Raw genomic sequence first — 14,634 nt, 5'->3', positions numbered from 1 at the left:
GTACACTTTGGTGTTGACTTTCAAGCTGACTTCGAAGATGTGAGGTGGCATGATGTGGCTCTCATTTGAAACCACACCAAAGACCATAACTGTGGGTCGTCCAATGCATTGAGCTGAATCCCCAAGTGTTGAACCATCTGCTGGATTTGTATTTTGAGGGTGCTGGCAATGGTCCTGTTGTCATAACTTGGATCAGTAGAGAGCAGTGGAGTGTCTTCAATCTCACTCGTTGAACATTGTGTCACTTTTAGACATGATAGAAAGGTCCTATCGCTTTTGAGATTTGTACACAACTGGCCAACTAGTAGATGGTCTGCAACAAAGAATGGAAACCAGTTTTTATCAAACGGAAATGGAATAATGTCTTCTTTTCTTGGTCAACAATTTTATCGTTCCACCCTGTAATTTAAGTTTTCATATGTAAAATATTATCATTTCTCATAATTTAGAGAAAACACACGCCATTGAGTGAAGGATTTCTTTCCGTGTTCATTTTAGGCAAAAGGGATGGGGGCACTTCATAATTACTTTCTGGTTTCTCCTCGCAACTTTAAATGGTTTTCTTGTGAGAGGGATCTACAAAAAAGGATGTTTTACTCGCTTACCCCCTTTTTTTGATGATGGATTTATATTTAGTTATATACAAATAAATACACATTGATCTTTATTACAGAGTAAAGGATATAGCTTAAATATATAAAATCAAGTCAGTCAATTTTTCAAAAGTTAGACAACAATAGACTTGCATCTGACAGTTCAATGTCCATTTTTCTTCTCTTTCACCATATTTTTAACACACATATAATGTATTTTGCTTTATTTTTCTGAAAATACTTTTTCCGGATAGAAAAATTGTTAGAATGTAAACTCCTTTCATTCATGACCTTAACAGCACTAGTCGCTTATGAAATTAATAAGTTTCTACATTGCTCTGCCTGTAAACAATTACATTAAAAAAAAAAATAAATACTAATCTATTTGTTTTAAATTGCAGTTGCATGGCCAAACTAGAAGCTTTGCAAGAACTTAATATTTCATCTAATTGTCTGACTCACCTTCCACCGAGTCTGTGTAATCATCAGAAACTGCAGATCCTCAGGGCAAACTCAAATACGATTTACAACCTCCCAGACTTCAAAGGGGCTCCGGATCTAAAGGTAACAAAAATAAATTAACGTTATAAATCAAGTAAGCAAAGATTTATAAGTTTTTATCAGTTTCTTATCTATCTATCTATCTATCTATCTATCTATCATACAAAGGAACTTTGTCTCTGTGTGTGCATGTGTGTGTGTGTGTGTGTGTGTGTGTGTGTGTGTGTGTGTGTGTGTGTGTGTGTGTGTGGCAGTTCATTCCCTATGGCTGGGCGGATCTTTTTTAATTTTGAAATTTCACACAAACTGTATATGCCTAGCAGAGTTCTTAGATAGATTTTGTATTGGAATATTTTTCATAGGTATCAATAATCGCTGATCGATAATTGAAAAAATCTTATAAAAGAAGGAGAAGTTCGCCTCATACAGACTAAGATCACAAGTGCATTTGAGAAGTTTTATTACTACACAAGCAGAAAGACCCTGCATATAAAATCAACAGTAGGCTTGCTGTAACAGGTTGTGAATGCGTATATGGCAGCAGCAGAAGCAGCAACAGCCAACATATACAAATGACCGAGCCGTGTGTGAGGTGACATCACAGTGAAGAAGAAGGAAACAAAAAGATTATAAAAAAAGACAAAGAGAAACATGTTACACGCGTGACCCGAGAGCAACACAAAAAGACATGTCCTAAACATGGCTGGACAAAGACAGAGTACCATGTGTTTGACAATGTAGAGTTTTGTTAAGCATATTAGAGTACGAGAAGACTTTTGAACAAGAGACCAGACGTTATTCTGGAAAGTACCTGTAAATAAATTTCTGTTGTCTCACTGATTAAAGAGTAAGCCGAATGCTTTCCTTGTCTTTGTTTTCTTGCAACTGCCTAAATACAACATGTGGATCCCAAGAGGGGACATGTAATGACTACGTAACATTACATGTCTGGAATTGATCCTTTCGATTAGGCCATATAGAGAACAAGTATGACATATTGCTTGATGGTGCTCACCTTAGAGTGTAAGACACCCACAGCACCTTAACTACCAAAAGATGATGATGATGATGATGATGATGAGGAGGAGGAGGAGGAGGAGGAGGAGGAGTCACTTTTAATATTAATTTAGTTCAATTTGGGAATTTTTTAGATGAGGATTAATAATTTATATTACTTCAATTATTTGGACTGTTATTTTCATCTTGGTTGTTATTTTCCCAACATTTTGACAACAAATGTAACTTCTGACCAAACTTTTCAAGCTCATGAATATTTATGTTTTAACTCGGAAATCTGTAAGGAATTTCATACTGAGGTAGATTATTCTCGTTCCATCAATCATGAACAGACAGAATGAGAATAATCTACTCCTGATTAGATTCCCATGTTTGGAAAGATGCACCTGAAGAAAGTTGGTGGTTATATCGATCGAAACGTTGTGAAAATAACAATTAATATGAGAATAGTAGTCCAAATAATACAGTTTAGGATTATCAAAACAAAAAATGTTTTAAGTAATTTTTTTAACTTTTAGAAGAGTTTCGTTTCTTCTTATATTTTCAATAACAAAATAAAGAGTGTCTATACGTGCACGAGCTGTTTATATGGGGTGTCTTTTATCACTTTGTCTAACGTCACTTCTTTTTGTCGGGTTTCATGAGTCGTTGTCAATTGTCTTGTTTCCTTAATTAAGACAAGACTTTCCATGCAGAAAAGAAATACAGATGGAGGCGGTTGGTAAGAATTTTAATGAATGGTTTTATTTTACTCAAGAAAAAAACTTTTCCTGCAAGAAAGACACAAGATGTTTTTTGAGTTTTCTTTAAGCTTTTTGAAGAGGATGGACTTAGAGAAAGGGAGACTATTGTATTGTTGCTGAGAGTTTAGTTAGTGATGAGACGATTCCACTATTTTTCCTGATCCCAATACAATTACTGATTGTATACTCAATTCCCGATTCCAATACAATTACTGATTCCGATTCCGATTTGGATTCTTTATAAATCTGAGTGGGATAGCTTCCGTACATTTATATCTGATCTACCTCTGCATTCCATGTTTAAAAAGGATGTGTCCTCTATAGTATTAGACCTAACTGAATGGTTAATTGTAGGTATTGACCATTTCATACCCTCTAAAAAGTTTCAGCAAAAACCTAACAGCCAGCCATGGTTCTCTCCAGAATGTGCTGCTGCCATTGCACACAGAAATCACTTTTTCCACTGCTTCAAACGTAATAGATGTATGGAAACTAAAGCCGTTTTCAGGACTGCCAGCAACCATTGTAAGAAAGTAATAAGGAACGCAAGAGTGTTGTATGCTCAATCTGTTAAGTCCAAAGTAGCCGAGCAGCGGCTTGGTTCCACCAGTTTTGGCAAATAGCAAACAGAATCCTGAACAGAAGCGTGTGCTCCATCCCAACTATTATCAATGGACCTGAGGTAATCTCGTCAGCATCAGACAAAGCCAAACTCTTTGTCAAGAACTTTGCAGCTAATTCTACCCTTTGCGACCAAGACCGCCAACCCCCAATATTTCCTCCTGTATCAGAAAACACGCTATGTGATATACGTATATCTGTACGTGATGTTGCAAAGCTAATCAAAAACCTTGATTCGAGTAAAGCAACTGGCCCTGATGGTATTCCAATTATAGTACTCAAAAAACTTCAACCTGAATTAGCGCCCATACTTACAAAACTGTTTAAACGTTGTCTTAAGGAGAATAGTTTCCCATCTCCCTGGAAAATCTCATCAGTATGCCCTGTATTTAAGAATTCAGGTGATCGCTCATCCCCCTCTCAGTACAGGCCAATAAGTCTCCTGTGCGTCATGAGTAAGTTGCTAGAATCTGTGTTAAATACAGAAGTAATCAAACATCTCAACAAAAATAACCTTCTTAGTGACACTCAATATGGTTTCCGTTCTGCTAGATCTACAGCAGATGTCCTTACAGTTATATCGCATAGGATTAGCAAATCTCTCGACGGTGGCAATCTTTCTAGGGCAATTGCTCTTGACATATCTAAAGCCTTTGATAGGGTATGGCATAAAGGTTTACTTCATAAGATCGCTAGCTATGGTATAGCTGGAAAAGTCTTCTCAATTATTAAATCATTTCTTTCTGATAGGTTCATAAGAGTAGTAGTTGAGGGGCAAAAATCAGAAGCTCACAGTATTAATGCCGGTGTCCCTCAGGGATCCATCCTGGGCCCAACTCTTTTCTTGATCTACATTAATGATCTTCCAAATCATATCCTTACATCATTTGTAGACATTTATGCTGATGACACTACCATTTATGGTACCACATCTAAGACAGTAAACGACCAAGTTCTCTCCAATTCTCTCTCCTCTGATCTTGAGCACGTAGTACAATGGGGAAAGGAGTGGCTGGTTACTTTTAATGCATCTAAAACCAAGCTTCTCTCTTTACATCAACATTTTAATCCACATTTGTCATCAATTGAAATGAATGGCTCTCGTCTTCAGGAGGCCTCAAGTTTTGACAAGCTTCTGGGCTTGACCATTACTCCTGATCTTAAATGGAACACGTATATCAAATCTGTTGCCAAGGCCGCTGGAAAAATGGTGGGATCTTTCTATCGATCCAGTAGATATCTCACTGCTGATGCTATTCTCTACCTATATAAGAGCCAGGTACGTCCAAGGATGGAATACTGTTGCCACATCTGGGCAGGAGCTGCTAGAAAGGACTTGTCCTGCCTTGATAGAGTTCAAAATAGACTTCGTAGCCTCGTAGGAGATGTCCTTTTCTCCTCCTTGCAACCTCTATCTCACAGAAGAGATGTTGCGAGTTTGTCTCTGATGTATCGTTATTTTCATGGAAAGTGTTCAACTGAGCTTCAATCTATGGTCCCCCCTCGCCAAACTTTCACAAGAAACACTCGTCTAGCTGTAAACACTATCAATAATTTCCCCCACTCTTTATCTGTGCCTAAACCTAAACGTAGATTCCATGAACAAAGCTTCTTTCTTAGAACTGCACGCCTGTGGAATTGTCTTCCGTTTTCCTGCTTTCCGGCTGACTACAATATGGATGTGTTCAAGTCTAAAGTAAATAAGTTCTTGATGAGCCGTTCCATATAAGTTATTAAATTTACCAAATTTTCATTACTAATGATTACTATATTGACCAATTTCTACTGTACACTCTTTAACCCTTATCCTTGAGTGGCCTCTGGGCCTTGATAATGTGGTGATGCCTTTGTAAAAAAAAAAAAAAAAAAAAAAAATCTCAAAATATTGAATTATAAAATGGTTATTTTATCCCAATTACCATAAATACACATGCTAAATATGCATTTTCTCAAACGTAAAAACACACTTGTGTGGTGGAATGATCTACAGATTTCGATTTTACTGGAAGTTTAAATCAATAAATTTTATTATTGTATCCATGGAAGTTTTTTTTAAACAAAACCAAATAAAAAAAGATAATTAAAGGAATCGTTTTTGGCATCAGGAAATAGGCGCAAACTTTTCCGATATCGATTTCGATACCCTAAAAAGTTCCAATTTTTCTGATTCCGATTAATCATTTCAACCCTACTTTTAATATATGGTTTTATTTCGAGAGAATTTACTCAGAAGAGAGAGACTATTGTTATCATAGCTAATTATTTAGTCTTAAACTGAACTATCCAACTTAACAAAATTGAATGATGCACACTGACAGACATCGAAGTAACATCTGCCTTAAATTATGGGTTTTCTGTGTCATTGGCGGTGTCTCATTTGCATGGTTAATCAGAGAAGTCTGAAGATCTGAAAATCTTAGTTTTCTCTCTGTTCGAAAACGTAATATCATTATTCATTGTCTCTGTGTTTTGTTTACGGCGTTTGACCTCTGTCCCCTACCTCATCCTTACGTCACCTGTCTTTTCATTCAACCTCGAGAACGATTTTGTTTTACAGCTCTGGATTATCATGCACTCAGTGTGACCCTTGTCAAAATTCCCACTAGCTAATTTAATAGTCATTGACAAAGGGTCCCTAATATGTGACACAACGAGGCCGTGAAAACAAGGTCAGTTTATTCCGCCCCCATCACTTCCGGCTTTTGGTAAATAAAGGACTCATTTTGAAATGAATTAAAATGGAAAGTGCTGAAGGTTGATGAGTAGAAAGTCTCGTTTTATAATGAAATGAAAATGGAACAGTCATAAAAATTAATATTTGTTTCATCTGGTGAGTGTGAAGTGATTTCGTCACGCAAGAGCCAATCAGACTGCAAGACGTATTAATTTCAACCGAAACTTTGAAGGACTACTTCCCCCTCCTTTTGGAATTGCAGACAGCAGTCAGAGAGCTCTCAAGCAGTTTTCTCTCTCGTCACAGTCAACTTGCTCCTGAGCAAGACTATCATCCACTGAAAGAAATACAACTTGATACTTTCTTACTTTATTACTTCCTTCACTTTGACCTTGTCTTAACTTTCAGGAACCTACACCCAACGGTGTAAGTCACTCAAATAAATATATCTTATTGTTTATGAAAGGAATTTGTTTTCCTTTTATCTGAAAATATTATAGGAATTAATCTTACAGTTGATACAACGATTAGTCCTTGTAAAGAATTCTATGAAAATCTATTGTCAAAAGAAGCCACTCACAAATGGTAAATCAGTTGTTATGACAAAAGTATTAAACTTTACAATTGACATCATGGCCTATAAGATAAGACTAATTTTATAATGAAATAGAATATCCATGACCCGTTTGGTCAGTATTTGGTATATGTATATATCCTCTCTCTCTTAGCAACATCAAGATGGTGTGAATGATTTCATTCTCAAGTTAAATAGGCATGGGGGGGGGGTCATTGAAGATTGGTGGGGTTTACTTTTTTATTATTTTAAGTGGCGTCTGTGTTTACCTGGCTGGTATTGCTTGAAACGTAGAAGAACAAAACGTATCACCAAATTTCCAGATAAAAAGATAGGCATCTTCTCTACAATTTATATGAACTTTATTCCACAGTTTCATCAACACAGGGACACAATAATGTAAGACAGGTTTGGTTCATCGAGCATACATTAGAGGGAAGGAACTGAGTCTGGATCTTAGTCACACTTCTCATCAGTTATGATGAGAGGCAAACTAGGAAATGTGACGTGTTGTTACGTTAACACCTCGGCTGGAACAGTTCGCTTTATTTATCTCCCGGTTATTGTGGGAAGATGTGACACAAGGTCGGCAAAGTGATATTTGAAAAGCCACCTCCCTAGTGGAAGAACTTTCTTCCCTTCAAAAATGCTTGAGCAGTCCCATCTGCAATCCCTAGCCGGGGTGCCTCAGTAATAAACTAACACCTTCTCAATGGATTTGAGGGTAAATCTTGGGAGGGTGGACCTTCTAAAGTGGCACAGGATCCATAGCTCAGTCAACAAAAACAATCCACCCCAACAGTGGCCTAGACTTTACTGGCTCTGGGGCCAAGGAAAAACCTCTGGGTAGCTGGAACTGTTCATATTAGGCATGAAATGGAGTGAGGCAAAAATAACAAAAAGCAGCACACATGTGTAGAATGTTCTAATCACTATACGAATTTGGACATGTTTGTTTGAGCCAACCAAACCACATACTAATTACTATGCAAGAGATGGTATACAAGTACAAAAAAAAGCAGATCTTAATTATGTAACTACTACAGTTTTCTGATGATTTTATTAATATCGATTACTAATACAATTGTGTGTCTTCCATTTTAGATTCTGGAGGTCGGCTTCAACTGTTTATATGATTTATCGATGACTCACCTTATGAATTCTCAGGTGAGCCTCTTGGACGTTTCAGGAAATCCAAACCTCTTTGTTGATGCGGCCGAATTGGAAGGTCTAAAGTAAGCTATCATTTATTTCTCATTTTTCCTTGACATTAATTTTAGAAGAATCCTAAAAATGCTGCTTAGCACTATTTCAAAACAATTTATAATTGCATAAAACCAATATATTTTTTTAAACCAAAAGAACATATAATTTTTTAAATCAAAAGAACATGTCATGTTTTTAAACCGAAAGTACATTTTTTTTTAACCAAAAGTACATGTAATTTCTACTTAGATAAAGTTAGGTATGGTTTTTATTTGCACAGGATTAACTCCTAAACTAATTAATCGTTATTATGAATTTTGGAACATAGTTGCGTATTGTAAGAGTCCCAAATGTGGGCTATTTTTAATTTAGTTTTACACAAAGGAGGTAAAAAGGGGCTGAAAATTGAGTTAGTCTAATTTTTGTGAAAATTTAACAATATGTATTTTTTATTTTTTTGTTTACTGATGTTCACTCCAAACAAAACATAATGTCACTTGGATTTAAGGTAATAATATTTGAAACCATGTTTAAGGGAGTTGAGATGTTGGTTTACATTACATTTAAACTTCTGCATATTAGTACCATCGGGGAAGCAGGTAACGAGGGGGGGGGAAGAAACTATTAGAGTAAGAGGCTTTCTGGTATCTAGGGACCTCTACACTAAAGAGGTTGTAATCTGTTGCTAAACGGGTTTGTCGAATGTATGTACATCAAGGGGGCACATGTGCAGTCAGTTCATCAGAGCACATTCCATTAAAATACTTGCAAAAAAACAACCACAACATTGCAGCAATGAGACAGGGGTTGACAATGCGGGGTCTTTTAGATTCAAGACTATCCTTTGGACTCTGTCTAAGAAGGAGAGACTAGCAGTAAATGCACCAGCCCAGATGTGGAAACAACACTCCATACATGTGTGAACAGTGGCTTTGTAGAGGTACGGAATACTCACAAGTGTGACTAACCTAGTATGGTAGAGGAAACCCACTTTCTTTGTAGCAGTGTTTGCAATGTCATCAATGTATTTGTTCCAGTTTATGTTGCCTGTGAATGTTAAGCCGAGAAGTTTGAATGAAGAACTCTCAGGTAGGGTGTTGTTAGTCATGGTTACCGGTGGTTGAGAAGGCTTCTTGTAATGGTTAAAGGAAAGAAGCTTAATCTTAGTAGCATTAAATGTTACCATCTATTTACAGCCCCATTCCACTTTGTACTGGAGGTCATTTTCTAAGGATCCTACCATTGCCTTAAATATGTGTACGTTTTTCCCTTGTGCCTATCAGAGAGCATTGTATCATCAAAAAATATACCCATCTCAGATACAATATTATCAGAGAAGTCGTTTATGAAGGAATAATAGGGGTCCAAGGATTGACCCCTAAGGCACTCCCAGATGAATATGTCATCTGGATGTACGTCCATCAAGGACAAACATGATTGTTCTCTTGTCTAAGAAAGATTTAATTATATGTAGTATTCGTCCAGTAATACTGTATAATTTAATTTTAATTAGGAGCCCTTCATGTCAGACTTTATCAAAGGTTTTGAATATATCAAGGGCTACAAACCTGGCTTCTCCCACCTTATCCAGTGCATGGTATATGCATTTAGATATGACTGTTAAAATCTCTGCAGTAGAATGAGAGTGCCTAAATCCATACTGTCAGTCAGAGAGAAGATTAGTTTTTTGCAAGTGCTTGATTGATTAATGACTCAAAGATTTTAGCGGAGAGTGGGGAGGAGACTGATCTGGCAATAATTGAGCTGGTTAGTCTTTCCATCAAAATTCTTGTACATTGGTAGCACAGAGACTATTTTTCAGTTATTTGGGAAGCAAAGCATTTGTTGTAGAATTTGGAAAGTGCAAAGGCTAGCTCTGATGAGTATTTCTTAATGAGTATAGTAGGGATGGGATTAGACTCGTGCCTTGGAAGGGTTTAGTTTTTTTTATGATATTGCGAACATGAGAAGGGGCAATTTTCAGATCATCAAGTGTGGAAATTTGGAGAGTCTAAGGAAGAGTTTGAGGTGAATCGCCAGGCAAGCAGTTCAGCCTCCTAGGTTGCAATGCATGTAACTTTCTGGTTGTTGGGAAGGATTATCATTTTATCACTACACTATTATAAATTTTCCAGAAATCACGATTTCATATCTTCTGCAACTCATTTTCTGGCTATTTCAGCATGCCTTCTTTTAGCTGTGGCTATTCCACTCTTACAATGATTTTTAACATCTATATATATGTTTGCCTATTTGTACTTGACTTATGGCAGCTACACAATTTGAAGAGAACCATTGGGGTGAGTGGGGTTTGCTATAATACTTCTGTGTGGGCAATATGTGCTTCAATGCCTGCTTTGCACCATTACGTCGTCTCACTTAGAAACTGTTCAGCATTAGTCCATGGAGCAGCTCTTTTTATAGCAGTTTATCATTTTGAGTCACTGCCCCTCACCTTGGGGTTGCGATTTAAGAGTGATGTCTACAGATATCACAAGGTGGTCGGCGTTTTTTTTTTTTTTTTTTTTTTTTTTATTACATTTTCACCCCAAACAAGGCACATTGCCACTTTGGTGTAGGGGGCTACTATCAGGGGAAACATCTACTGGGGTACTATGTAGGGATTAGGGCAGCGAGATGTTGGTTCACGTTGCACTTGAACTTATGCATGTCAGTACAGTTGGGGAAGCAGTGACCCGGAATGGAATTCCAAAGTCTAGCAGTTCTGGGGAAGAAACTACTGGAGTAGAAGGATCTTTTACATCTAGGGATCTCTACAGTGTGGGGGTGGGATTTTGCAGCTTGTCGGGTCTGTCGAGGGTGTTCACGTCGTGGGGGCACAAGTGCTTGCAGTTCTTCAGAGCATTCACCATTATAATACTTGTAGAACAGGCAGAGGGATGCAACGTTTCGACGATGGGACAGAGGCTGAAGTTTTGATGCCAGTTTAGGGCCTATCAGATTTGCGACTCTCTTTTGAACCCTGTCAAGGAGCGAGAGACAAGTAGCCGATGCACCGGCCCAAATATGACAGCAATACTCCATACATGGGCGAATAGTCGCCTTATAGAGGTACAGGATACTTTCGGGTGTTAAAAGTTTTCTAGCACGGTAGAGAGAGCCCACCTTCCTTGCAGCGGCCCTGGCAATGCCCTCGATGTAACTGTTCCAACTCATGTTTCCAGTGAACGTTAGACCAAGGAGCTTGAGAGACGTATTCTCAGATAAAGAGTCGTTGGCCATTGCTATAGGTGGTAGAGAAGGTTTCTTGTAATTATTGAATGAAACCAGTTTTGTCTTGGTGGCATTGAACGTTACCATCCATTTTTGTCCCCATTCCACTACTGATTGGAGGTCATCCTCTAGTGTTTCTGCCATTACTTTAGCTATATGTTCGTTTGTTTTCCTGTCGTGCCTGCTATAGAGTGTGGTGTCATCAGCATATATCCCCATCTCAGAGGCAATCTTGTCGGGGAGGTCATTTATGAATATCAGGAACAGCAGAGGTCCCAGGATAGATCCCTGGGGCACTCCCGCATTTATATCATATTGTTTAGATGTACGACCGTCGAGGACAACCTGGATTTTTCTCTTATCTAAGAAGGATTTAATTACGTTAAGTATTCTACCAGTGATACCGTAAGATCTAATCTTCCTGAGGAGACCCTCATGCCACACCCTGTCAAAAGCCTTAGATATATCTAGAGCTACCGCTCGTCCCTCTCCCGCTTTGTCCAGTGAATGGTATATGCGTTCAGAGATTACAGTGAGGATGTCTGCCGTGGAACGGGCTTGTCTAAATCCATATTGACGGTCGGTCAGAAGTTTAGCATCTGTAAGGTGCTGGACTAGAGCATGGTTAATTAAGGTCTCAAATATTTTGGCAAAAAGTGGGAGGAGGCTAATAGGGCGATAATTTAATGGGTCAATTCTTTCGCCAGAATTCTTGAATACTGGTACTACAGAAGCAGTTTTCCAACAGCTCGGAAAGCAAGAGCGTTTCCGAGTAGACTATGGGCATTTGTCACACGATCTTCGGGTGCTGTGGTTAAGAATAGGTCTAGAAGTGAAGCTTGCTGGTCTTCACGATCTGGAAGGTGGTTTGGGAATACGATTATCTGTGTAAAGGAATTAGCTATAGAGAAACAATAAGTACAGTGTTCAGCTGCATCTGTGTAACTTGAGCAGCCACGTCAATTACTATGGTGGACATTAAAGTTACAAAACACATATACTTGAGTGTTAGTATCTAAAAGAGTTTACATCTATACTATCAGAAACATGGTCGATTAGGGTACAGTCCTAAGTCTCCAAGTTCCAGTTTCTTTAATGTATTCTAAAGGGTTTTTAGAGGGCAGTATATCGGTACCACACATCATTAGAAAATTAAAATATTTTAGATTACAGATTAAGCAACATTCATCTAATTTCCTTTTAAGACCCCTTAAGCTTAGGTTTTAAATTTTAGACATTTTCTAAAATCCAAATCTTGTAATGGATTTTGATTAAAATTCGAATAAGGATTCTAGACACGAGGTTTAATAGTAAATTTTAATCTTTCTAAAGAAACATAAAATTGGTGTGAAATTGTTTTGTATGAGGAATCAGTTTTATCCATCCTAGTAACAGGTATTCTAGTAATTTAAAAAAGAAAAATTACAACTAAGGTCATTCTAACATTTTCAACATAGTGAATGTCTTGCTTACATTTTTACTGATGTAAGATTCAAAATGTCCGCTTTTTACTGATGTATGATGGCTGGATATTTATTTATTTATTTATTTTTTTATCATTCGAAAAATAAAATTATCAACTGTGAAAAACTGAAAGTTTTTTTAAGAATATTTTGCACACATTTTCGATAAAATTGATTATTAATTTAAAATTGTATTTTTTAAATTTGATTATTAATTTTAAATTGTATTTTTTAAATTTGATTATTAATTTAAAATTGTATTTTTTAAATTTGATTATTAATTTTAAATTGTATTTTTTAAATTTGATTATTAATTTTAAATTGTATTTTTCAGTGTAGGAAAAATCTCGTTTCCCAAAATCGGTCACTCTAGGTTAGGACAAAAATAAAAACTGCTTCAGAAAAAGCCAAAATAGCAAAAAAGTCCTATAAATCTAACTTCAATGCTGGTGGATACTTGGGCAGCAAAATGTCTTTGTTTTTACATTATATTAAAATTTCTGCATGTTGGTAGTGCCAGAGAAGCAAGAAGAGAATTCCAAACGCAAGTTGTCTGAGAAAAGTAGGTATCAGAATAAAAAATCTTCCAGTAACCTCTACAAGGAAAGAATGGATTTAGCAGGTGGGCACTAGTATTTTCATTAAGGGGGTACAAGTGGCACAGGTTCAGTAATTGGACTAGTAAAGCAGAAATAATGGGAGATCTCTCCCCATATTTGTCCCTCCCACTTTCCTACGAATTGACTATGCATTGAAGCATTAATAAACGGATCATCTGTTTAATATTAAAATTATGGAGTTGATGTTTTTTTTCTTTTACTCATCGAGAAAGAATTTTTTGTAACAAGCTTTGATTTCAGCTTCACTAGCAGTTCGCCTCCCTGATCTCCTAATTACCATTGACGATGACTATAGACAACCAAATAAAAAACCAAATAAAAAAAATCTGGGACATGGTCCTCAAAGGGATAAAGATAATAAACCATCATTTAACAGATGGCTAAAAAAATTTTCACATGTAAACTTTATTATTAGCTGATCCCAGTTGAAATATGACAAGAGCCAGAATAGTTACAGTACCCTCAGCTCCGAAAACGAAATAACCTTTGATTATCTAGTGCATTATCGTATGTGAGTCATGTAAATTACTGACTATGGATAAACAGTTAAAAAAATATTAACACAGAAAGATGATGGTGGTTGCTAGTGGTAGCCATTCTCCGCTCAAGAAAATGACCAAAATGAAAGCATCTGGCTTTCACTGTCTTACATTGTCTGGCAGTGGCAGCTAGCAGAAGCTACTGGTTGTCATTTTTCGCACTGGTGGTTACTAGTGGTTAGTAAAGGTGAAAACCTGTGCAAGCTATGACATCAATCCAAAAACCTTGCCCGTTACCATATTCTTCGCCTTGGAACATTAAACTTTAATTAAAATCCAAGATGGCGTAATGGTAAAATATAAAGGTAAATGCAGCTTATCTTCCAAATTTTCAGATTCTCACCATGTCGTATCACATTTTAATTCCTTTGAGGGGGGTTGATTTTTGCTATTTCTTCTGATGAGTTAAGAATATAATAGATTCACTAATTGATATAATTATTAAGTGATTGATTTTGCGCTACGAAACAGACCCTCTCAAGAATTGTAAGGATGAATTGATATAAAGGAATAAAATACAAAATCGTCAACATCATGTATTTTGGAATATAAAGTTTTGTCATTTATTCTATATATTGCTCTGTATTCACATTGACCTTCTTATATAAGGATTGATATATAATAAGAAAAATATATTTCTACAGAAATATATATATATATTAGTAGATTGAAGCAAAAGGAAAAAGCGTAGATATCGCTTTATCTTTGTATTTTTGTTTCGCTTTTGTTTTTCGTTTTTTTTTTTTGGGGGGGGGGTGCTAGTGTACACTAATGTGATTTCTGAATTCGAGTTCCTTCGTTTTGCGTTTCTTGTTGTTTTGTTTTCGTATGTATTTTTGTTTATTATTC

The 14,634-nt window shown here is 36.7% G+C and overlaps 1 protein-coding gene across 1 annotated transcript in view; it reads left to right on the top strand.

The window, feature by feature from the left end:
• The window catches only part of LOC145259904 (PH domain leucine-rich repeat-containing protein phosphatase 2-like), a 210,188-nt gene that overhangs the window by 179,271 nt on the left and 16,283 nt on the right, over positions 1-14,634 (top strand). The window contains exons 12-13 of the mRNA XM_080117835.1: positions 995-1,157; positions 7,828-7,958. Of these exons, the coding sequence (XP_079973961.1) occupies positions 995-1,157; positions 7,828-7,958 (294 nt within the window). The remainder of the gene's footprint in view (positions 1-994; positions 1,158-7,827; positions 7,959-14,634) is intronic.

Source organism: Euprymna scolopes, chromosome 35 (genome assembly GCF_053919585.1).
Source record: "Euprymna scolopes isolate OS-2025 chromosome 35, ASM5391958v1, whole genome shotgun sequence".
In the NCBI taxonomy this organism is placed as follows: Eukaryota; Metazoa; Mollusca; class Cephalopoda; order Sepiida; family Sepiolidae; genus Euprymna; species Euprymna scolopes.
The sequence above is the reverse complement of the archived record's forward strand: the minus strand, read 5'-3'. Positions and strand labels throughout refer to the sequence as shown.